General features: G+C 43.3%; 1 protein-coding gene across 12 annotated transcripts in view; it reads left to right on the top strand.

Annotated features, from left to right (window-relative positions):
* Positions 1-25,844, top strand: part of WDR59 (WD repeat domain 59) — a 101,763-nt gene that overhangs the window by 52,511 nt on the left and 23,408 nt on the right. For 8 of the 12 annotated variants that reach the window (XM_055299483.2, XM_063612426.1, XM_055299485.2 and 5 more), the window contains 8 exons: positions 1,818-1,897; positions 3,561-3,693; positions 3,826-3,950; positions 7,464-7,628; positions 9,924-10,019; positions 10,184-10,340; positions 10,863-10,932; positions 18,125-18,278. In XM_055299483.2, the coding sequence (XP_055155458.1) occupies positions 1,818-1,897; positions 3,561-3,693; positions 3,826-3,950; positions 7,464-7,628; positions 9,924-10,019; positions 10,184-10,340; positions 10,863-10,932; positions 18,125-18,278 (980 nt within the window). Of the gene's footprint in view, positions 1-1,817; positions 1,898-3,560; positions 3,694-3,825; positions 3,951-7,463; positions 7,629-9,923; positions 10,020-10,183; positions 10,341-10,862; positions 10,933-18,124; positions 18,279-22,441; positions 22,499-25,844 lie in introns of all 12 variants that reach the window. The other 4 variants (XM_063612424.1, XM_063612427.1, XM_063612423.1 and 1 more) reach the window with 2 other exon arrangements.

The raw sequence follows: 25,844 nt of genomic DNA, 5'->3' as shown, positions 1-25,844 counted from the left end.
GTCAGGATATTGTGGCCAGGGGACAAGGATGCCTCCTGAGGGAAGCAGTAGTCCTTGCTTTCAGGTGTTGCTGACAGATCAAAATGTAGAATAAGAGAAAAGCATTTAACTGACCAAATAGGAAGCCATATAATCATTAAGAAACGAGTTCCAGGCCAGGTGCGGTGGCTCACGCCTGTAATCCCAGCACTTTGGGAGGCCAAGGCAGGTTGATCACTTGAGGCCAGGAGTTCGAGACCAGCCTGGCCAACATGGTGAAACCCCATCTCTACCAAAATATATTAAAAAAAAAAATTAGCCGGGTGTGGTGGCACGTGCCTGTAATCTCAGCCACTCGGGAGGCTGAGGCAGGAGAATTGCCTAAACCAGGAGGTGGAGGTTGTTGTAGTGAGCTCAGATTGCATCACTGCACTCCAGCTTGAGTGACAAAGTGAGACCCTATCTCAAAATACAAAAAATTTTAAAAAAAGAAAGGCGTTCCAAAAGCAAATTGAGGAGAGAAGCCAGATCATAGGGTGGCATAAACAGGGGCAGCAGGAACCGGTTTTAGTGAATGAAGTTACTCTCAAAGGCAAGGCGTAGAATTAGCCATTTGGGAGAGGCTGCTGCCCTCTCTGTTGGAAGAGGCTGCTGCCCTCTCTGTTGGAAGGCAGGGAGAAGATACAAGGGAGTCGGGGAAGCAAAGGGCCCCTTGGGACCAGCGGGGGAGGCAGAGGTCGAGGGGTTGAGTTAATTTATAACATTTAGAAAGGAATTAGGCATACCTTTTCCTCAAAGTCAGGGGCATGAAGAGAAGCCATATGTAGGGTCAGAAGATTGTTGATGTGGACATGAGGCAAGATGGTAGCACTTGTAACAAGCCGTGGTTCAGAATAGTTGCTCTCAGGCTGGCCGTGCCTAGTGATGTATGAAATATTGAGGAGTGAATTTTTGGTTGAAGGTGGTGACACAGAGAAGGAACCAATAAGAACTGTTCCTTGTTTTCCTGTCCACTCACCCTGTGACCTTGGAAAGATCATATTCTCTTGCCTCAGTTTCCTCATCCATAAAATTAAGAAATTGGATGAAATTATTTCTAAATTATTTGCTTTCTGAAGGTGGCCATGAAGGAGATGCTAGATACTGCATAATTATCCACAGATGTCCTGATCTTTCTTGAAGTTATTTCATAAAGCACCCTGAACCTTTTCAGGATAATTTCCCTTTGACCAGACTTAAGATGAAAATATGATTCAGTCAATTAAGTACATTAAGGGTTGATTATTCATTTTACAAAGAGATGCATCACTTTACCAAAAAATTCTTTTAAATGGTAAGATGCCGTGATGCATTTGAAACAACCCATTGTGCAAAAATGTGTTCATCTCCAGCTCCTCGAGAGCATGTAAAAGGACGAACATTTGCAGAGGTGAAAGTTTAGTGTGACATTAAATCCCAGCATCGCTCTTTACCTGCTAATTTGCCAGTTAGTGTTTCACATCATTTAAGTTTCTGCTCAAATGTGATTTCCTTGGGGAGTTCTATCTAAAAATAGTTCCACCATCAGTCTCTCTCCTCTTATCCTGTGTTATTTTTTATACCAGATGTTTTATCACATATTTATTTGTCTCTTTCTACCACTGGAATGCTAGATCTATAAAGATAGAAATTATTTTATTCATGCTGTAGTCTTGGTACTTAGAATAGTGGCTGGCATATCAGAGATGTTCAGTAGGTGTTGAATATACGAATGGATGAATCTCACTCCATTTCAACCTACAGCAAAATAGATGTTGAATCCAGAAGAATTCCCAGGATTTTTATTTGGTGATTTCTAGGGTCCAAGGACTATCAACTGGTGACGTGGTCCCGGGATCAGACCTTGAGAATGTGGCGGGTGGATTCCCAGATGCAGAGGGTATGTATGCAGTGCTATTGTGGAGAAATGTACCTGGATCCACCAAAAAGTGTAAGATTCAGGATTTGTGGAAATTAGAGGTTACAGGATAAACAATTTTTTTTTTTTTTTTTTTTGAGAGTGAGTCTCACTCAATTGCCCAGGCTGGAGTGCAGTGGCACGATCTCGGCTCACTGCAACCTCTGCCTCCCGGGTTCAAGCGATTCTCCTGCCTCAGCCTCCTGAGTAGCTGGGATTATAGGCACCCACTAACACACTCGGCTAATTTTTGTATTTTTAGTAGAGACGGGGTTTCACTAGGTTGGCCAGGCTAGTCTCGAACTCCTGACCTCAAGTGATCCACCTGCCTCAGCCTCCTAAAGTGCTGGGATCACTGGTGTGAGCCACCTTCCCCGGCAGGATAGACATTTAGTACATACTTACTGGTTGGCTGAGTGGCTGGTGTGTACCACACCACGGCTTTGAGGTCTTTAAGAACCGACTTCAGTATTCAGTACTTTAAGGCCAGAGAGCCTCTAAATGTCTTTCCCCACCTTGTTCTAGCATAAGATAGTATGGGTAGCTCCCTGAGTATGTGCTGCCCTGTGGGTTCATTTCTTTCTCTTCTAAATGGTCTGAGAAGTCTACCCTTGTACTCTGCAAATGCTTAGAGGCCTCTACATGCATCAGCAACACTGCTTTTATGAAGCTGTTTGTAATTTTTTCCCGATAAATGATACCTGTTTCTTACATGGACCACAGTAGTACCTGGCATGAGCTGCTTTGGTGGCCCTTGCTCTGCTCTGCCTTATCACAGGGTTCTGTCCTCTCCTCATTTGATGACTAAATGTCTTGACAGTGGGAAGGTGTCTCACTTGTATTGGATCTCCCACAGCGCTTGGTACCTTGCTTTGCACAGAATGAATAGAAAATACTGGATAAAAATTTCAACACTGCTTAGTATGAAGACACTCTTGAGCAATTTGATCAAATCTCATTACCTTGTTGTATTTTCAATCTGTTTTTTCCAAAAGGTACAATTTGCACCAAATGCCTTGAGTTTATGATTTTTTTTTTTTTTTTTTTTGAGACAGAGTCTCTCTCTGTTGCCCAGGCTGGAGTGCAGCCACATGATCTTTGCTCACTGCAACCTCCACCTCCTGGGTTCAAGTGAGTCTCCTGCCTCAGTCTCCCTAGTAACTGGGATTATAGCCGTCTGCCACCATGCCTGGCTAATTTTTATATTTTTAGTAGAGACAGTATTTCACCCTCTTGGCCAGGCTGGTCTCAGACTTCTAACCTCAGGTGATCCGCCTGCCTCGGCCTCCCAAAGTGCTGGGATTACAGGCGTGAGCCACTACGCCTGGCCGGTTATAATATTTTTGCTCCTGGATTAGCTGAATAACTCCATCAAGGCTTGGAGTTTAAATTATTTTTTTTTCTGAGGCTTGCATAAACTCTGAACATGATAAAGAAATTTCCAGTGTTGAATAATAGACTCTATTATCCCGGGTGTTTAACCAGGGAGAGTTGGCAATGGGTAAAATCTATTTTGATTATGTCAGCTCTTGGCTGACACATCCCCATCCTTTGCCATTCCCCTTTTTAAGTCAATTCTTTAATCCGACATGATGATCATTTCCACTGACTTCTCTAGAACTACATCTTCTATCCTTTGTTGCAGCTTTGTGCAAATGACATATTAGATGGTGTCGATGAGTTCATTGAGAGTATTTCCCTTCTGCCGGAACCTGAGAAGACCCTGCACACTGAAGATACAGATCACCAGCACAATGCAAGCCATGGGGAGGAAGAAGGTAATTTGTCAAACTGATGTCTCAGGTAAAGTGCCACTCTATGCATTGCAGAGTTGTGGCAGATACCCCAGACCTGTTCTCTGTTGCATTTTCAAAAATGCTTTCCAACATTGAACTTCTCTCTCCTCCTAGCCCTAAAAGAAGATCCCCCTAGAAATCTCCTGGAAGAGAAGAAATCAGATCAACTAGGGCTGCCTCAGACCTTGCAGCAGGAATTCTCCCTGATCAATGTGCAAATCCGGAATGTCAATGTGGAGGTACTTAGTTTAATCAACTGTATCTCATGTTTGCTGATGGCAGTTTGTGGGAGAGAGAACCGTTTCAGCAATGATTTCGGTTAGCAAATAGCTTTGCAGCTTTGACAGAGTTCTCTCTGCTTGCTTTTTTATTTCCTGGGTTTTCTGGCCAGGCGCAGTGGCTCACGCCTGTAATCCCAGCACTTTGGGAGGCTGAGGTGGGCAGATCACTTGAAACCAGGAAGCCAGGAGTTCGAGACCAGCCTGGCCAACGTGGTGAAATCCCGTCTCTATTAAAAAAAAAAAAAAAAAAAAAAAAATTAGCCAGATGTGGTGGCAGGCACCTGTAGTTCCACCTACTCAAGAGGCTGAGGCACAGGAATCACTTGAACTTGAGAAGCAGAGGTTGCAATGAGCCAAGATCGCACCACTGCCCTCCAGCCTGGGTGACAGAGCAAGACTCTGTCTCAAAAAAAAAGAAAAAATAAATAAATAAATAAGTAAATAACATAAAGAGATGCAGACTTTCTTTCTAACCCTATTCTTTTCTCCTAAGATGAGCCAAAGGAGAACCTGATGTTCGTGTGCCTTAGCTCCTCCTTAGATGCTCCAGCATCTCATTTTACAGTAGAGGAAGATACTTAGGCCCTGGAGGCTTAGTGATTTGGCAGAGGTTGCTGCTAAAGTTAGGGGCAGAGTTGACTTGGGAAGCCAAACCTCCAGCTCCTGCAGGGCACTCTGTGCTGTGCCATCTTCCCTCACAGGCTGGCCATTTCCTGGTGATTTAGATTCACAGTAAGAGGGCAACCAAAACTTCTTTGTTCACTTAACCTGTGGAACATTTACTCTTTTTGGGGGGCAAGTATTGAAAGTCTTCGCTTCAGAAAATTGAGTATCTCTCCAGAAAGGAGTTTTAAAGCTTGCTTAGTTTTTCCTTTACCCAAATATGTGCTGTTACATAACTATCTCATGTGGCTTTTAAAACAAGTCTGCTGGCCAGGTGCGGTAGCTCACGCCTGTAATTCGAGCACTTTGGGAGGCCAAGGTAGGCGGATCACAAGGTCAAGAGATCGACACCATCTTGGCCAACATGGTGAAACCCCGTCTATACTAAAAATACAAAAATTAGCTGGTCATGGTGGCGTGCGCCTGTAGTCCTGGCTATTCACGAGGCTGAGACAGGAGAATCGCTTGAACCCAGGAGGCAGAGCTTGCAGTGAGCCGAGATTGCACCACTGCACTCCAGCCTGGCGACAGAACAAGACTCCGTCTCAAAAAAAAAAAAAAAAAAAAGTCTGCTGCAAGTGGTTTTAGCCTCACTTTATAGCTGAGGAAACAGAGACATCAAGAGAAGAAATGTCCAAGGTCAGCAGCTATTTGGTGGAAGAAACAACATGTGAATCCAAGTCTCCAGATTTCCCACATGTGGTTCTTTTCACTTTAGTCCAGCTGCTGTCTCTAGTCCGCAACACAATAAATGAAAAGATAGAAAGGATTCTTTGCTTAATTAGTGATCTATATCAAGTCAGTTTATACTCCCTTTGTCCCATTTGAGGACAGTGTGGATACCTAGTGATCTAGTTTAAGATCTTGATTCCTTTCTTCGAGAGTACTTTAAAAAAAATTATTGAGATATAATTCACATACTATAAAATTCATCTTTTTTTTTTTGAGGTGGAGTCTTGCTCTGTCCACCCAGGCTGGAGTGCAACGGCGCTATCGTGACTCACTGCAACCTCTGCCTCCTGGGTTCAAGCGATTCTCCTGCCTCAGCCTCCCAAATAGCTGTTATGGGTGCACACCACCATGCTCAACTAATTTTTTTTTGTATTTTTAGTAGAGATGGGGTTTTTGCCATGTTGGCCAGGTTGGCCTCGAACTCCTGACCTCAGATGATCTGCCCACCTTGGCCTCCCAAAGTGCTGGGATTATAGGCATGAGCCACCATGCCTAGCCAAAATTCCCCTTTTTAAAGTATATAATCTGGCAGTTGTGGGTATATTCACAAAGTTGTACAGCCATTACCATTGTCTGATTCCAGAACATTTTCATCATTCCCAGAAGAAACCCCATACTCATGAGCAGTCACCCCCTATTTCCCCTTCCCTCAGCCCCTGGCAATCCCAAATCTACTTTCTTCCCCTATGGACTTTCCCAGGAGTACTTTTTAAGTTGAGTCTGGTATTTAACTTCTTCCTGCTTTATTTTCCCATCTCAAAGAAAATATAACAAGTTTCAGTCTACCCCACAGCTTTGGGAGGAAGCTTTGTTAAAGTCAGAATACTTTGAACTTTGCGGTGGCTCACACCTGTAATCCCAGCACTTTAAGAGGCCAACGTGGGTGGCTCACTTGAGGTCAGGAGTTTGAGACCAGCCTGGCCAACATGGCGAAACCCCATCTCTACTAAAACAAAAACAGCAAAACAACAACAACAACAAAAAACCACAAAGATTCGCTGGGCATCATGGCACCTGCCTATAGTCCCAGTATTTGGGAGGTTGAGGTGGGAGAATCACTTGAACCCAGAAGGTGGAGGTTGCAGTGAGCTGAGATCGTGCCACGCTGCACTCCAGTCTGGGCGACAGAGTGAGACCCTGTCTCAAAAAAAAAAAAAAAGAATACTTTGTGTACTTTGTGTTGGGAACAGGCCCCCCCAAAATCTGGCCATAAACTGGCCCTCTGTGTTGTTTGCCTTTGTATAGTCTGCAGGTGTGGATCTTGACTCCTGCAAGAAGTAGCTCACCGTGACAAAGCTGCCTTTGCTTTTATCACTTTGCAAATCAAAGAAGGGGGACACGTTGGGAACAGACCCCCCCCCCCACAAAATGTGGCCATAAAGTGGCCCCAAAACTAGCCATAAACGAAATGTCTGCAGCACTGTGACATGTTCATGATGGCCATGATGCCCACGCTGGAAGGTTGTGGGTTTACTGGAATGAGGGCAAGGAACCCCTGGCCCACCCAGGGCGGAAAACTGCTTAAAGGTGTTCTTAAACCACAAACAATAGTGTGAGCAATATGTGCCTTAAAGACATGCTCCTGCTGCAGATAACTAGGTAGAGCCCATCCCTTTATTTCCGCCCATCCCTTTGTTTCCCATAAGGAATACTTTTAGTTAATCTGTAATCTATAGAAACAATGCTTATCAGTGGCTTGCTGTGGATAAATACATGGGTAAGTCTCTCTTCGAGGCTGTCAGCTCTGAAGGCTGTGAGACCCCTGATTTCCCACTCTACACCTCTATATTTCTGTGTGTGTGTCTTTAATTCCTCTAGCACCGCTGGGTTAGGGTCTTCCCGACCAAGCTGGTCTCGGCAACTTTGAACTTATTCCATTGATATGAAAATTTAAGAATCTCGTATGAAAATTTAAGAATCTTTTTGAAAATGAATTGTCTTCCACACACATTTGTCTTTGTAGACTCTTTCCCTTCACTCAATTACTAGGAACATGGAGCTTTCAGTTAAATGCACTTGCATCGAAAGACGCTTTATGGTTTGTTTCTAAAGCAATTGTGGATTTGTCTCTTGCAGATGGATGCGGCAGACAGGAGCTGCACAGTGTCTGTGCACTGCAGCAACCATCGTGTCAAGATGCTGGTGAAGTTCCCTGCACAGTACCCAAACAACGCCGCCCCTTCCTTCCAGTTTATTAACCCCACAACCATCACGTCTACCATGAAAGCTAAGCTGCTAAAGGTGGGGGTCTGGGTTCCCAAATTCTCCTTGCTGTTCTGCATCATTGTCTAGAGTGATTAGTAAAGAAGAATGAAAACTCCAGTAGATGAGATTCAGAAGTCATCTGTTTCATACACATGCTAGTATTAGCAACGTAACCTCTGCACTTGCCATTTACTTTGTGCAGAAAACATAGAGCAATGGTTCTTAACCTTTTTTGGGTCATAGACTTCCTTTGAAATCTAATGAAAATTATGGACCCTTCCTCAGAAAAATCTGCACAATGATTGCATATGATTTGAGAAATATTGCCTGTAAATATGTGAATTGCATAGGATCTGCCCACAGATCTCATTAACGCTATGCATTCATCTCAGGTTAGGAGATTTGCAATCCAATTTCATTTAGGAGCCCAGGTTAGGAGTCCTGTAGTCCAATTTCATTTACGGGGAAACAACAAGCAAGATGTATTCTGAAACTAAAAGATATTTTATAATTAGAAACAGACGTGTGAGGTCGTAAAAAAAATTTTATCCCATAGAAGGAGCTGGTGTTATCCTAGAGATAGGCTGGCTAGCTGCACAGTGGGTGTCCAGATGGAGGCGCCACAGCCTGGCATCTGTGTTTAATTCTGCAGATTCAGAGACATAATGCATCAGTTCATCCACAGCAAATCAGGTGGACTCTCTATGACAAAGCCCCATGAGCCTCTTCATACCTGTTCAGTCTGAGCAGTGTCACAAGTGAAGGGACTGAAGTTTTCTAACAAACTCAGGCCAACCTGAATGTTGCTCATTTTTTGTCCCGTTTGGGTCGTGGACACTTGATTGTTCCACCTTGTTGGGGGTATCACGTGGAACCAGGAAATTTTCAAGTGGCTTAAGGAACTCTGAAATGCCAGCAACTCAGATCTTGTGGTATTTGACATGTTAAACTTGGAATCTGAGTATGCCGTTGCATAGTTTGGACATACAAAAAAGATAGATTTTTCTATTAGTATAAAATGATACGATTAGGTTGCAAACTTCTTTGTGTGTGAAAAATCAGACCTTTTCCGGGTACGGTGGCTCACTCCTGTAATCCCAGCACTTTGGGAGGCTGAGGCGGGTGGGTCACCTGAGATCAGGAGTTCAAGACCAGCCTGGCCAACATGGTGAAACCCCATGTCTACTAAAAATACAAAAAGTAGCCAGGCGTGGTGGTGCATGCCTGTATTCCCAGCTACTCGGTAGGCTGAGGCAGGAGAATCACTTGAACCCAGGAGGTGGGGGTTGCAGTGAGCCAAGATCACGTGACTGCACTCCAGCCTGGGCAACAGAGACTGCCAAGGCAGGAGAATGGCTTGAACCCTGGAGGCGGAGGCTGCAGTGAGCGGAGATCATGCCATTGCACTCCAGCCTGGGCAATAAGAGCAAAACCCCTTCTCAAAAAAACAAAAGAAAAATCAGACCTTGGCGATGACTCAGCAGTAGGATAGAAATAACTCCCACAAGCTTAGTGTTCCAATAATGGAACATTAGGCATAAATGGGTTTAAAGTGTTAGGATTTATACTTTTGAAGGACAAAAAATATACATTATAATTTTCACTGAAGTGAAATCCATTCCTCTTGTCTTATTTCACTGAGAGCAATTTGAATCCAGGCCAGTGAGTATTACTTCTAAGGTACTGACGTTTCTCGCGGAGCAAGTGGTGTTGGGGCGAGGAAAAGGGCAGAATTCACTAGAAAGAAATAATAGTCCTTCTATTACTAAAAGCTGCCCTCTCAAAGTCCACATAGGTGCTGCCTTGATTAAGGAAAGAACTTCTCTAGGAGGGCTCAGGAATGAATCCTGTTTTAACCTCTGTAGAGGTAGAAATTAGATTATTACACCATGTTGGAAGCCTTGACTTAACCATGCACCTGGCTCCCAGCATCACCCTTGTGTCTGAGCACTTCGCAGAAGAAAAGCCAATCAGGGCCGGGCACAGTGGCTCACGCCTGTAATCCCAGCACTTTGGGAGGCCGAGATGGGCAGATCACTTGAGGTCAGGAGTTCGAGACCAGGCTGGTCAACATGGTGAAACCCCTTCTCTACTAAAAATACAAAAATTAGCCAGGCATGGTGGTGGGTGCCTATAGTCCTGCTACTCGGGAGGCTGAGGCATGAGAATCACTTGAACACGGGAGGCAGAGGTTGCAATGAGCCGAGATTGTACCACTACACTCCAGCCTGGGCAACAAAGACAGAGTCCATCTCAGAAAAAAAAAAAAACAAAAAAACCCCATCAGAGAAATGTGTTCCTCTTCTTGACTGTGTTTTGGGCGTTTTCTAGATCCTGAAGGACACGGCCCTGCAGAAAGTGAAGCGCGGCCAGAGCTGCCTGGAGCCCTGCCTGCGCCAGCTCGTCTCCTGCCTCGAGTCCTTTGTGGTGGGAAGCATGAAACTGTCATACCAACTTATGCTTTGGTGTTTTGTTTCATTTCTCTCTCCCTAAAATCGTGGGTTTTCTGGTTTTGTCATACTGGGTCTTTATTTTGCAATTCAGCTTTAAGACAGGTCATGGTTTTTAGCTTGTGGATTTTTAAATTTCAGAACCAGGAAGACAGCGCTTCCAGCAACCCGTTTGCGCTCCCCAACTCTGTCACACCCCCCTTACCGACGTTTGCACGGGTGACCACAGCCTATGGGTCGTACCAGGATGCCAACATTCCCTTTCCTAGGACTTCTGGGGCCAGGTTCTGCGGAGCAGGTGGGTCTCTTTGGTTCTCTGATTCTAGATTTTGAGAGGGAGTAGCTGAGAATGTCATAGATTCTGTATAAACATCTTCATCAGAAAATGTTTGCTTTTACTCCGGAGAACTCAAACGAGACTATTCATAGTAGCGTGGCAGGATCTGAGGCCCAGCTGGTGTCTGTGGACTCATCCTAAGAGTGTGCACCAGAATGGTGGTCCTAACTTTCTTCATTCTGATGGGCTTGGATTTGAGTCTTTACTCAGAGCCCTGATTCTTAGCAGGGGACAGTCTGCTGGTAGGGAGGCTTAGAGTACCGGTGATGACTGCCCAGTCCACATACATCCTCTCTCCTGGACCCTGGAGTGCTGACCTTTGTTCCTGGTAAGGGTCCCTGCAGTCATGAGTCTTGCAGCTTATGAAAATGTGTCTTACTCTCAGGTATACAGAGATAAAAGAAAGACTGGCCAGTCCTGCCTCAGGATTTCCCACATCCAGCTTGTTGACACTGGTGGCTCAGGTGATGTCTCCTTCTTTAGGTTACCTGGTGTATTTCACAAGGCCCATGACGATGCATCGGGCGGTGTCTCCCACAGAGCCTACTCCGAGGTGAGTCTGGGAGATGCAGAAGCCGCTCTACGTTCTGGGGGCCAGAAGTGGGCAGAGAGCTGGGAAGGATCACACAGTCTGTCTTTGGACAATGCGTTTTAGTTCTTCAGTAAACTCCCATTATAAGATTTATTTGAGAAAGGTGGAAGTCAATTAAATTGCAAGAAAGCTGTGATTTCTCCTATATGGTTATTACCAAACCATTAGAAGAAGTAGCTTGATAAAAGCTATTGTCAAAACAAGGCAAATTCTTTTTAAATGTGCCTTTCCCCTATTCCTAGCATGTTATTTATTATTTGTTTTTAATTATTTTATTCAATTTAACTAACATTAAATAAAACTGGAAAATAACAAAAGACCATCTGTAGTTTCACAACACTAATATGCCACTTCTAATATTGCCAAACAATATGTAATTTTATTTTATTTTATTTTATTTTTTTTTGAGACGGAGTCTCGCTCTGTCTCCCAGGCTGGAGTGCAGTGGCGCGATCTCGGCTCACTGCAAGCTCCGCCTCCTGGGTTCACGCCATTCTCCTGCCTCAGCCTCTCCAAGTAGCTGGGACTACAGGCGCCCGCCACCACGCCCGGCTAATTTTTTGTATTTTTAGTAGAGACGGGGTTTCACCGTGTTAGCCAGGATGGTCTCGATCTCCTGACTTTGTGATCCGCCTGCCTCGCCCTCCCAAAGTGCTGGGATTACAAGCGTGAGCCACCGCGCCCGGCCACAATATGTAATTTTAAAACATTCCGTAAGTAGTACATTGTGAAAACACAAATGTGCAAGTTTTTTTCTTTTTTCTTTTTTTGAGACAGGATCTGGCTCTGTCACCCAGGCTGGAGTGCAGTGGAGTGATCATAGCTTACAGCAGCCTCTACCTCCTGGCTCAAGTGATCCTCCTGCCTCAGCCTCCCAAGTAGCTGGGACTACAGATGTGCACCACCATGTCGGGCTAATTTTTATAATTTTTTGTAGAGATAGGGTTTTGCAGTGTTGCCAGGCTGGTCTCAAACTCCTGAGACGCCCAGCCTGGAAGTTTTAAATTACAATGCAAAAGCCCTTCTTTTCATTTTCCGTGTTTTAGGGAGAATCATGTTTAACAACAGAACATGTTTCTGTCTAGTCATTATTTTTCTGTGCTTTAAAAAAAGCTTTTCTTTATAGGCAATCTATTGTAGCAGATAGGAATATGGACTTCAGAGCCAGCGTGCCCAGATCCAAATTTTGGCCCTGTCATTTTATGACCTTGGGCAAGTTATCTAAACTTCAGCTTCAGTTCCTTCAACAGTAACATGGGGATGATCATAGCACTTACCACCTGCAGTTGCTGGGAAGATTAAGTCCCTCTAAAAACGTTTAAAACACCACCTGGTACATCGGAAGTGCTCTCTGTTTCCTGTTATGATTACTGGTTTTTAAAACTTTAGGATTATACAGTAGACTTCTGGTTCTGCAGTCTGGTGACCAAGATATAATAAATTGCCAACCTCCCTGCTGCAAACCCCTGAAGGCGCTGGATACAGTATAATCAGCATAGTCATTGTATTAGTCCGTTCTCACACTGCTATAAAGAACTGCCCAAGACTGAGTGATTTATAAAGAAAAGAGGTTTAATTGACTCCCAGTTCCACATGGCTGGAGAGGCCTCGGGAAACTTAAAATCGTGATGGAAGGGGAAGAGGCACATCTTACATGGCGACAGGCGAGAGAGAGTGTGTATGTGAAGGAGAAACTGTCATATCTTATAAAACCATCAAATCTCATGAGAACTCACTCACTATCATGAGAACAGCTTGGGGGACACTGCCCCCATGATCCAGTCACCTCCCACTGTTTCCCTCCCTCGACATGTGGGGATTGTGGGGATTACAATTCAAGATGAGATTTGGGTGGGGACACAAAGCCTAACCATGTCAGTTATGAATGAATAGCTGAGCTAACAAGAAAGAGAGAGAACTGAATAAGAGAACTGTGTGAGCAGACACTGCTGTTTTGCCAAGAGGTGGCCAATCTCTGCAGTAACCTGGGCAGATGTGACCTGGGCCCCATGGGAACTGGAGTTCAGTACTAGGGGACACCTACATTACACCCAATTCCTTATTGGAGTAGAAAACAGTCCTGTGTTCTCAAAGGGAAAGAAGGAATAACTGTATCTGGACTTTGGATTGGAGGGGAAGATGTTCCTATTAGAATGTTTTCCCACTAACAGTCCTTTACTGAGATAGTTTACAATACACAAATCTGAAGTGTAGGCTGGGCGCGGTGGCTCACGCTTGTAATCCCAGCACTTTGGGAGGCCGAGGCGGGCGGATCACGAGGTCAGGAGATCGAGACCACGGTGAAATCCCGTCTCTACCAAAAATACAAAAAATTAGCCGGGCGTGGTGGCGGGCGCCTGTAGTCCCAGCTACTCGGAGAGGCTGAGGCAGGAGAATGGCGTGAACCCGGGAGGCGGAGCTTGCAGTGAGCCGAGATCACGCCACTGCACTCCAGCCTGGGTGACAGAGCAAGACTCCGTCTCAAAAAAAAAAAAAAAAAAATCTGAAGTGTACAGCTTGGTGACCAACACTCATATCAAGATATAGAACATTGTCCTCACCCCCAAAGGTTCCTAGTCCCTTTTCCCCAGCCCTTCAGCACGCAGAGGACATTACTCTCTTGACTTCTGTCGTCGTAGTTTTGCCTATTCTTGAACTTCATTGAAATGGAATCGTGCGGCATGGCCTGTTTTATGTCTGGCTTACTTTGCTCAACTTGATGTTGTTGACATTGATCCACATTGCTGCATGTGTCAGTAGGTCCATTGTATGAATACAACACAGTTTGTTTATTCATTGTCCTGTTGATAGATATTTGCATCCTTTCCAGTTTTTGGCCATTATGAGCAAACCTGGACACATATGTTCATAAAAAGACTTGTATGTGAATTTCTGCACCTGAGGAGCAGAATTCCTCTGTCATCAGATAGATGTATTTTTAACCTGAGAAATTGTCCAAAAGTTTGTGCACAGTGGCTGTGCCATTTACCCTGTCACTAGCAATGTTTCAGAGCACTGGTTGCTCTGTATCCACTCCAAAACTTGGTATTGCTATTCCTTTCAAGTTTAGCCACTGTGATGTGAGTGTCCTACTATCTCACTGTGGGTTTTTTTTTTTTTTTTTTTTTTGATACGGAGTCTTGCTCTGTCGCTCAGGCTGGAGTGCAGTGGCTGGATCTTGGCTCACTGCAAGCTCTGCCTCCTGGGTTCACGCCATTCTCCTGCCTCAGCCTCCGGAGTAGCTGGGACTATAGGCGCCCACCACCATGCACGGCAAAATTTTTGTATTTTTAGTAGAGACGGGGTTTCACCGTGTTAGCCAGGATGGTCTTGATCTGCTGACCTCGTGATCTGCCTGCCTCGGCCTCCCAAAGTGCTGGGATTACAGGTATGAGCCACCGTGCCCGGCCGTCTCACTGTGGTTTTAATTTGCATTTCCATGTTGATGATGAATGATGTCGAGCAGCTTCTGTGTGCATATTGACCATTTGGGTATCATTTTTTGTGATGTGCTTGTTAAGTATTTTGCCCATTTTGGGGGAACTGTATTTCTTATTTATTTCTGGTTGTTAGCTATTTTGGTTGCAAATTCTTTGCTAGATGTATGTATTGATTTTCTCTTAATCTGTGGCTTGTCTTTCTCCCTCTTTAATGTTTTTCAATGAACAGATTTTCCTAATTTTGATGATGTCCAATTTATCACTTTTTAATTTTATTTATTTTATTTATTTTTTATTTTATTTTATTTTTTTTTTTGAGACAGAATCTCACTCTGTTGCCCAGGCTGGAGTGCAGTAGCGCGATCTCGGCTCACTGCAAGCTCCACCTCTCAGGTTGACGCCATTCTCCTGCCTCAGCCTCCCGAGTAGCTGGGACTACAGGCGCCCACCACCACGCCTGGCTAGTTTTTTGTATTTTTTAATAGAGACAGGGTTTCACCGTGTTAGCCAGGATGGTCTCGATTTCCTGACCTCGTGATCTGCCTGCCTCGGCCTCCCAAAGTGCTGGGATTACAAGTGTGAACCACCGTGCCCAGCCTATATATTTTATTTTTTATTTTTCGAGACGGAGTTTCGCTCTTGTTGCCCAGGCTGGAGTGCAATGGCGCAATCTCAGCTCACCACAACCTCTGCCTCCTGGGTTCAAGCAATTCTCTTGCCTCAGCCTCCCGACTAGCTGGGATTACAGGCATGCGCCACCATGCCTGGCTAATTTTGTGTTTTATTAGAGACGGGGTTTCTCCATGTTGGTCAGGCTGGTCCCGAACTCCCGACCTCAGGTGATCTGCCCGCCTCGGCCTCCCAAAGTGCTGGGATTACAGGCGTGAGCCACTGCACCCGGCCTTGTGTTTTCTTTTAAAAGCTTTATAGAAAAATAAATAGATAAATAAAAATAAAAGCTTTATAGATTTAAATTCCTTATTTAAGGTCTGTGATCCATTTCAAATTAATTTTTGCACGTAATGTGAGTTAAGGGGTCAGAGTTTGTTTTATTTTGTAGAGAAAAATAGTTGTTCTAGCACCATTTATGAAAAGATTTCCTTTCTTTGTTGAATTTGTATTGATGCCTTGGTGAACATCAATAGACCATATATTTGTGGTCTTTCTTTTTTCCTTTGATGTGTTTAACCTTTATGCCAACACTACATTCATAATGTATTTTTTTTTATTATTATACTTTAGGTTTTAGGGTACATGTGCACAATGTGCAGGTTTGTTACATATGTATCCATGTGCCATGTTGGTTTGCTGCACCCATTAACTCGTCATTTAGCATTAGGTATATCTCCTAATGCTGTCCCTCCCCCCTCCCCCCACCCCATAACAGTCCCCGGAGTGTGATGTTCCCCTTCCTGTGTCCATGAGTTCTCATTGTTCATTTCCCACCTATGAGTGAGAACATGCGGTGTTTGGTTTTTTGTCCTTGCGATAGTTTACTGAGAATGATGGTTTCCATCTTAATCCATGTCCCTACAAAGGACATGAACTCATCATTTTTTATGGCTGCATAGTATTCCATGGTGTATATGTGACACATTTTCTTAATCCAGTCTATCGTTGTTGGACATTTGGGTTGGTTCCAACTCTTTGCTATTGTGAATAGTGCCACAATAAACATACGTGTGCATGTGTCTTTATAGCAGCATGATTTATAGTCCTTTGGGTATATACCCAGTAATGGGATGGCTGGGTCAAATGGTATTTCTAGTTCTAGATCCCTGAGGAATCACAAGCATTCTTGTACACCCGTCACAGACAAACAGAGAGCCAAATCATGAGTGAACTCCCGTTCACAATTGCTTCAAAGAGAATAAAATACCCAGGAATCCAACTTACAGGGATGTGAAGGACCTCTTCAAGGAGAACTACAAACCACTGTTCAATGACATAAAAGAGGATACAAACAAATGGAAGAACATTCCATGCTCATGGGTTGGAAGAATCAATATCGTGAAAATGGCCATACTGCCCAAGGTAATTTATAGATTCAATGCCATCCCCATCAAGCTACCAATGACTTTCTTCACAGAATTGGAAAAAACTACTTTAAAGTTCATATGGAACCAAAAAAGAGCCCACATCGCCAAGTCAATCCTAAGCCAAAAGAACAAGGCTGGAGGCATCACGCTACCTGACTTCAAACTATACTGCAAGGCTACAGTAACCAAAACAGCATGGTACTGGTACCACAACAGAGACATAGATCAATGGAACAGAACAGAGCCCTCAGAAATAATGCCGCATATCTACAACTATCTGATCTTTGACAAACCTGACAAAAACAAGAAATGGGGAAAGGATTCCCTATTTAATAAATGGTGCTGGGAAAACTGGCTAGCCATATGTAGAAAGTTGAAACTGGATCCCTTCCTTACACCTTATACAAAAATTAACTCAAGATGGATTAAAGACTTAAATGTTAGACCTAAAACCATTAAAATCCTACAAGAAAACCTAGGCAATACCATTCAGGACATAGGCGTGGGCAAGGACTTCATGTTTAAAACACCAAAAGCAATGGCAACAAAAGCCAAAATCGACAAATGGGATCTAATTAAACTAAAGAGCTTCTGCACAGCAAAAGAAACTACCATCAGAGTGAACAGGCAACCTACAGAATGGGAGAAAATTTTTGCAACCTACTCATCTGACAAAGGGCTAATATCCAGAATCTACAAGAAAGTCAAACAAATTTACAAGAAAAAAACAACCTCATCAAAAAGTGGACGAAGGACATGAACAGACACTTCTCAAAAGAAGACATTTGTGCAGCCAAAAAACATATGAAAAAATGCTCATCATCACTGGCCATCAGAGAAATGCAAATCAAAACCACAATGAGATACCATCTCACACCAGTTAGAATGGCCATCATTAAAAAGTCAGGAAACAACAGGTGCTGGAGAGGATGTGGAGAAATAGGAACACTTTTACACTGTTGGTGGGACTGTAAACTAGTTCAACCATTGTGGAAGTCATAATGTACTTTTATATAGTTAAGACTTTAAATCTGATAGTTCAAGTCCTCCAATTATATTATTCTTGTTTAGTTCGGGTTGGCTATTCTAGGTCTTTCAATAAAATTATGAAATCACCTTATTAGTTCCTACTAAAAAGCTTGCTTGTATTTTGATCGGAATTGTGTTGACTCTGTAGATCAATTTAGAGAAAATTGATGTCTTAAGAATATGGACTCTTCCAGTCCACTAGTGTGGTATATTTCTCCATCGTTGTATGTCTCCTTTAATTTCTCTCAGCAACATTTTGTATTTTCATGCACATTTTCAAAAATTAAATTTATTCCTAGGTATTTGGCTTGTTTTAATGCTACTATAAATGAGCTTTTAAAATATTTATTTTCCAAATATTTGTTTCTAATTGATAGAACTTTGTAGGTTGACCTTGTATTCAAATTCACTTATTCTAGTAGTTTATAGATTCCTTTGAATTTTGTATGTCTTTAATCATAGAAGCATTCTATGCTTCTGCAGATAAAGCGTTTTTCGGTGTTAAAAGTTTTATTGACTTCTTGTTCTGGAGTTGCCATCTTCTCATTTTGTCTTATCCTCTTGGTATCAAGTGCTAAGAATAGCACCACTTGGAAATATGACAGGACTGCAGCCAGTGTGGATAATTATCATTTTCAACTACAGATCTCTCTCAGCCTTGTCCGCTTATCACACTGGCTTGATCGCGCCCATGAAGATCCGCACAGAGGCCCCTGGGAACCTTCGTTTATACAGTGGGAGCCCCACTCGCAGCGAGAAAGAGCAGGTCTCCATCAGCTCCTTCTACTACAAGGAGCGGGTAAGTGCCAGAGCTGCGGCCTTTGATTCTTACCCCTTCTTCTGGATTCTTGTTCCTCATCTCCTGCCTGGCGCAGCAGCTAGATTAGTAATCCCCCTGTAGCCTTTCACTTTCATAATCAGTTTGTTCAAGAAAGCCATTACTTTGTTCCTTTCAATTGGTTTTACCTGCTATAAATTGTGTGTGTGTGTGGGTGGGCAGATGGTTCTTATGGTCCATAATCTTTACTCCCCATTTAGCCCTGTCCTTGTAATCTCCATTCACTGAGTTGATTCCCATTATTTCAGGGTAGAATACCTTAGCTTCAAGTCTTCCGTGGTATTCTGATGTTTGTCAGCAAATTAAAGGATGCCTCTGAAGTCTTGGGATCTTAATTTATTTGGAACTTCATAGTTGTGGGAAGTCTTAAAGTTAATGTCTAAAAGGTGTTTTGTTTTGTTTTTATACTAAGTCTACATGGAAATACTTATCTGAGTGGACCAGATGATAGAAAAATCACCTGAGCTTTTCCTTATGTGCCTAGTTTCTTAAATAACTCATTGTCCCTAAAGTAGTTATCATTAAGCTGTCAGAAACCTTTGGTGCCAACAATGTAGAGAATGTTGGCAGGAAAAGCTTTCTGTTTGACAGATTGCAGGTCTGGCTTAAACAGACTTTTAGCTGACATGATGTTTTAAACAGAGTTACCACTGAGCACTGCACAAACTCAGTCCTGAGGAATTCTTTGTTATTATCTCGCTCAGTGGGAAATAATGGATTGTAATTAATATTTGTTTTTAAAAAATTGAATTATTTTAGACAAAACACCCATTTCTAGGAAGTATTAGAAGTGCCTTCAGTTTGATTGCAGTAGAATGTCCAACCTTCTTGGTTTACACTGAGAGTTGACCATCTCTGACTTTATTTTAGGGTTGTGTGTGACTAAAATGAGTGGCAGCAACTGATGTTTGAGACCAGACCAGTCTTGAGCAAAACCATTTAGTTGAATAGGGAAAATAATTTTTTTTTTCTGGACACTTTCCAATAGTCCCCTTCCTCACATCTCTGATGGAATTCTGCCCACTTGGCTAGTACAGACCTCCTTGGAACACCCACTAATCTATATCATCTCCAAGTCCTTTCCATTCAAAATTGTTAGTTCTTTATTCCCACGTTTGCAGGTAATTGGAGAGATGATTTGATAAACGGGTTGGAACTAAGACATTTTGTTGAGATGAAAGCCAGGCTCATGGTTGGGTACATGTGGGGTTTTCTTTAGTGTCAGGGCCAGGTCAGGGAGATCTTTCAGTCCAAGAGGCAGTTCTGAATTCCTCTTCGATTTGTGTCGTGTGCCACCCATGCTTGGGTTCAGATTGGGCAGAGTAGATCGACTAGTAATTTTCACTTTGTGGGGGTGTGTAAAGCCCACTCTAATCAAAATAACTCCAGTTCCAAGATGGGGCCTCTTTTAAGCCGGTGTCCATGTTTTTGATGGTATGGCCTTTTTTACTACAAACACCATAATTATAAAGAGGAACCAAGAGCACGTGGATAATTCTCTCATCAGATAGTATCTGCAGGGGAGTGGAGAAGAGTTGTGAAATTTCAGTTTGGGGTGGTTCCCAGTGTTCTGTTCTGCACAGAAAGTGGGCTGTTTGAGCCCCGTAACAGACATAGTAAGTGGCCTTTTATGCTTTATTTCAAATAGTGACCAAATAAAATGGGGTGATGCTTTGATTATAATTTCATATGAAACTCTGATATTGATACATATCAAATACAGAAAAGTTCACAAATCAAAGGTGTGTATAGTTCAGTGAATTAATAATCACACAGGTCAAGAAACAGAACATTTCAAGAACCTCAGAAACCTTGGATTATTAGCTTAAATCATATGAAATTACTGATATTTGACCATTTTTGACCTAAACAAAGATTCATGTGGTTTAACTTAATAGGTTAACAAGATAAAAATGAATAAGTTCGTCATTTTATGATGAATTTGACATAAATTTCTCTCCTTGAAGTTTGTTCACATCCATCCCATTTATGTAGGTGCCAAGGGGGGAATTACATAAGCGTAATATGGCCATGATATCTTATGTGGGCTACTTTACCTCCCTTACAAAGGTCTATAACCCTTGAGGAGCATTTTCTAATCCTCAGCTGTCTAGTTTCATATGTCAAATGATGTCGCTTTTGTTCTGGAGATGGTTCCAGTTTACTAAATTTCTGTTTGTGTTTTGCGGTTTTGGAAATTTTTTTTTTTTTTTTTTAAGAGATGGGGCCTCACTCTGTTGCCCATTGCCCAGACTGGAGTGCAGTGGTGTGAACATGGCTCACTGCAACCTCAGACTCCTGGACTCAAGTGATCCTCCCACCTCAGCCTCCTGAGTAGCTAGAACTACAGGAGTACACCACATCACCCAGTTAATTAAAAATAAATATTTTTGTAGGGCTGGGGTCCCGCTATGTTGCCCAGGCTGGATTTCTCTGTGTTTAGGTCTTCATTTCTGGTCCACATTTTTCTCCTGCATATTTTTATTCCGCTTTAAATCTCTGCCCTTGAGAGCTTTAAATGAGTGAGAATAACAGAATGGAATGTAACTGTTGCCGTAAGGCATAGTAATGAGGGAAGTATAGTGGGTTTTTGGTTTTGGGGTTTTTTTTGGTCTGTGTTTTGTAGAGATGAGGTCTTGCTATGTTGCCCAGGCTGGTCTCAAACTCCTGGGCTCTAGCAGTCCTCCCACCTCAGCCTCCCAAAGTGCTGGGATTATAGTAGGCATGAGCCATCTCACCCAGCCAGTATAGTGTTTTTTTGTTTGTTTGTTTGTTTTGAGACAGTATTTTGCTCTTGTTGCCCAGGCTGGAGTGCAATGGCATGATCTCTGCTCATTGCATCCTCTGCCTCCCGGGTTCAAGCAATTCTCCTGCCTTAGCCTCCCAAGTAGCTGGGATTACAGGTGCCCAACACCATGCCTGGCTAATCATGGTTTCACCATGTTGGCCACGCTGGTCTCAAACTCCTGACCTCAGGTGATCCACCTGCCTTGGCCACTCAAAGTGTTGGGATTACAGGCGTGAGCCACAGCGCCCGGCCCAGTGTAGTGTATTTTTGAGATAACAAAACATCTTTATAGAGCGATGTAGAGATTATTGTTTGTTTCTCTTGTGGCTTTATGTGTTTTTAACGTGCCCTACTTAGGTTATATTGTTATGTTCACCCAAATATTCTCTAGATGGAATGCCAAGGTTTGCTCCTAAAAATTTTAAAACGTGTGACGCCTCAAAAGCCATCAAATTGCTAACATTCATTTGACAAGTGAACCAACTCTTAATAGCTGATGAAATGTTGTTCATTCCTAGGGTAGATCAGAAGGCCCAGAACTTAGGATAAGCTTTAGGTATTGCCTTGCCTACATTTAAACATTGTTGCAACCTCCCACTCTTGGTTTAGTTTATGTTACTAAAATAGCTCTGATGTAAATAACTAGAGAGATCTTTAAGTTAATAGAATACTTTCTGATCTCCAGAAACAGATACTCATATTGTTAGCAAGGGTGCTTTCAAGAAGGTCCCCCCTCAGCATTAGCCCCTTCCTTCCCCTCGTTTCTCCAGGGTTCCCATTTCCCCATGGTGTCACTCTGAAGATAGTCCTGCAGGCCCAATGTCAAGACACCCAATTCCCTCATCACCCCCCAACCACATACCAGAAAAAAATTTGGTATTGAGCCTATTCAAGAATGTCTTCTTTTTAGGAATGAGTATGTGCTCTCAATATTTGTTCTCCTTCTTACCTGCTACAGGGGAACACAGGCTTTTGCCTATTTCTCCACTTGCACAATGATCTTAGTGTGTGTTAGTGTTCCTCAAACCTATTTGTAGTTCCTTTGTCAGAACTGTGTTGATGTCAGCCTCCATATACCTTGAAATGTGACTAAAAGAACAATGAAATTGAAGCTGTGTTTGGAGTGTGATGGGGTGGGAGGGAGATGAGGGAAGCCGAATTCCGCTGTGCTTAGGTTCAGATTTTTTAGTCGTTCCAATCCCAACTTTACAGTGTATTATGGTACATTTGAATCCATCGGATGTGTGGGAAGCTTTCATTTTATTCTATATTTTTCCCTTTTAATTTTCTTGGTGTTTTTCTTCCCTCCTCCTGGGTGTAACGTTTTCATGCACAGATGTCTCCTCGCTCTGCCCGGCGGCGTTGGTCCATACAAGCAATTAACGACTTCCCGGTACTGTGCGCTGTGCAAATGCTCTCCTTAACTAATCCTGTCTCTACCCAAGGCCCAAGAATAAAATGCCACCTGCCTGGCTTTGAGGAACCTGAAATGACAGGCTAGCTGTTTTCAGGACCAGCAACAGTCAATTTTTTGCTTGGGGGAGTTCAGGCACCAAGGGCTGCCTCCTTGTCCAATCACATAGTTTCAAATGGCTAATATTGTCAGGGATCCTGAATGGACTCTTTTTGCAAAGGAAACTTAATGCTGGGTTTCTTGGAAAGAACCCTGATTGTAAGCCGTTAGCTCACCCAATTTCACCTGGAGCATTTGTGTAATTTTTTGGAGCTTTCAAAAGCCTACCTTTGGCATGGGGGGAGCAGAGGAAGATATAAGAGGCTTCCACTGTTTTGCCTCTGCTTTTACAGTCCTGGGCTAGTTCACAGAGGGAGGTGCCCGTCTGCTTCATTGGCATAACACGGAAGCTAGTTTTTATCCTTTGGCAAGTTTCTGAAACAAATTTTTTTCCTTACCATCAATATTTTGCGTAGACAGTAAAACCTCCGCTGTGGACATCCTCTCTTCCTTGTCTTTCCTTCTTACTCACTCCTATTGGCCATTTCCCCTCTTCTGTCTTCCTCTCCCATCCCTTCATGTTTCAGTAGTGCCAAGGTGACCTCACGCTGTGCAAGGCAGCCGTGAGGCTTTGTATAGATTTCATTTGGTATACGGAATATTCAGGGAAATCATCCCATAGCCTTGTCATAGAAAACCAGTTGGAATCGGAAGCCCCGATTAGCAAGTACCACTGCTGCCAACAGCTTGTAGGTGGAGCCACCAACGGGGCCACCTTCCAAAAGCCTGTCCCAGCCAACCCGACTGCTGAATTTCCACTGATTGTCCAAAAGTCCCTGCTCCCGCTGCTATTTAAATAGGGACTCATTTAGACTCTCTGCCCGCTCTGTGGATTATGCATTGCTAATGGGGTTTCTGCGAAGCAGTTGGTGGCTTATTCTTGGGCTGTTTTTACATTCAACCCATTTATTGGCATCAATGTTGCCTCTGATTGTAGCAGTAACACTGGTGGTACAGTCGCAAGCTGGCTATTGGTTGTCATTCAGTGCTATTTGCACCAATGCCTCCCTCCTGCCCCCCAACCCCCACCCCACTCCGTTCTTCCTTGTCCTCTTTGCCATAACTCTGTGAACACCTTCTTGGTTTGTTCAGAGGGGCAGCCTGGTGCTCATCATGTAATAATTTGTCTGTCTTGCTTTGTCTCTCTTCCCTCAATTTCTTCTCATGAAATCTGTGGGGACAGGACATTTTCTATTGATGGAGCATTGAAAGGATCAAATCCTTTGCCTCCCAGAGGTACTAACTTTACTGCATAGAGAGGTATCCATATTTAAGCCCGACAGAGTGGGACTGGAGAAGTGCAGGAGGTCCAGGGGCTTTTAGACCATGGCGCCCTTCCCCAGTGCAGAAAGATTAACCACACGTTAGCCTCATGTGTCAGTATGCTTTGGAACCAGAGGATCCTAAAAGAAATCCGTATGTTATTACCTGGCAGTTGCAGAGACAAGAGAGACTCCGAACATTGCCAGCAAGATATTAAGGGGAAAATTTCTTAGGAGAGATGTGGATGGAACATGAGTGGTTCTTATTGCCAGAGCACTGGGGAAAATACCCTGAAAAGATGTCCATCTACTCATTACCTAGCAGCAAGGGCCTAAGACCCCAACTAGTATCTGATCTGATTTGAGATTTCGCCTCTCCATCTAGACAGGCTTGTTAAATTAGAATCCCCAGAGTAATTGGCCAGTAGGCAGGATTACCAAGTGACCCCTGAAGCCTGAAGGGGAGATATTTATGTTTAAAAACCACTAACCAATACATTATAAAAAACCAACAGTAACAGTATTTTGCAGCCCCTTAAAGATTTTTGACAATGTTAGAAGTTATTTCTTGCTGGATTAAAAAAATTTACAGCACTGTCCCATAGTTGCTTTTACAGTTTGGTTCCAGGTAGCAACTCTAATTAGGGTGATCCTTTGTTGGGGAACCTCCTTCATGGCAGGCTTAAAGGCAGCTGAGTGAGGTTTCATAAAGCACCTCCTACCCATCCAGTACGGATCAAACAGAAATACCTAGAAGCCTGGTGTCTCAAGAAGTCCCAGGAAATACAGACTGTGATTTTCATAATTCATTGAAGAATCATTGCAAAAAGTTGCAAAGACCACTCTCTATATTTGCATCAAGTATGGATGGGTCACGTAGGTTTGTTTCTACTGATCTTTGTAACCCAAAGCTGCAAATGGGGGAAGAGTCCCTAAGACATCTCTTTGGACTCTTAGTTTTCTTCTGTCTGAATGTGCCTAATCCTAACAAACCCCAAAGCCTGAACAGTGTGAGGTGCCCGGCCTGAAATGCAGCATCTTGGTCTGAATCTGGCCTGCCCCGCTATGAAGCCATGTAGCTGCAGGAACTGCAGATCTTCAGTAGACGCTCGGGCTGAGCAGAACAGAGTCACGATGCTGACAGAAAGTGACTAAAGAAGTGAGTCATCGTAGAAGGGTGGAGCTGGACAGGCATTGCTGGAATCCAGTGCTAATCTCCTTCATGCAAAAATGGATCCATTAAAAAATGGACCAAGCAATTTCCATATTAACAGGGAGCTTAGAATTTATTATTTTTTAATATAAAATTATATACTGAAAATCAAGTTAACAAGAATGAGCTTAGCAGCCTGACAGGCCTGTGTTCAAATCTCAGCGCTGATGGCTGTGACCTAGAGTAAGCCTCATGTCCTCATTTGTAAAGTAGAGGTAGTATCCCTCGTCACAGAGCTGTCATAAGTGAGGCTTATACTAGCACAGAGTGAGCAATCCAGGAGCAGGAGCTGATACTGTAAGTCCTCAGTCAGACATTTGTATACTTGGACTTGTGTCATTTGTCAATTTCAAATGAGCTAGTCTGTTTTGCAAATGAGCTGCTTTGGGCATATGAATCTTAATATAATTAATAATATGCTTTTATTAGATTTGTTTTAAAGGTCAGGAAATTGTGACTTTTTTTTTTTTTTTTTTTTTTAAGGCAGGGTCTTGCTCTGTCGCCCAGGCTGCAGTGCAGTGGCGCAATCTCAGCTCACTGCAACTTCTGCCTCCTGGGTTCAAGCAATTCTCCTGCCTCAGCCTCCCAAATAGCTGGGACCACAGGCCCGTGCCATCATGCCCTGCTAATTTTTGTATATTTTGTATAGACGGGGTTTCACCATGTGGGCCAGGGCCAGGGTGGTCTCGAACTCCTGGCCACAAGTGATCTGCCTGCCTTGGCCTCCCAAAGAGTGGGATTACAGGTGTGA

This window comes from Symphalangus syndactylus, chromosome 11, assembly GCF_028878055.3.
Source record: "Symphalangus syndactylus isolate Jambi chromosome 11, NHGRI_mSymSyn1-v2.1_pri, whole genome shotgun sequence".
Classification (NCBI taxonomy): Eukaryota; Metazoa; Chordata; class Mammalia; order Primates; family Hylobatidae; genus Symphalangus; species Symphalangus syndactylus.
This window is presented reverse-complemented; position numbering and strand designations above follow the sequence as displayed.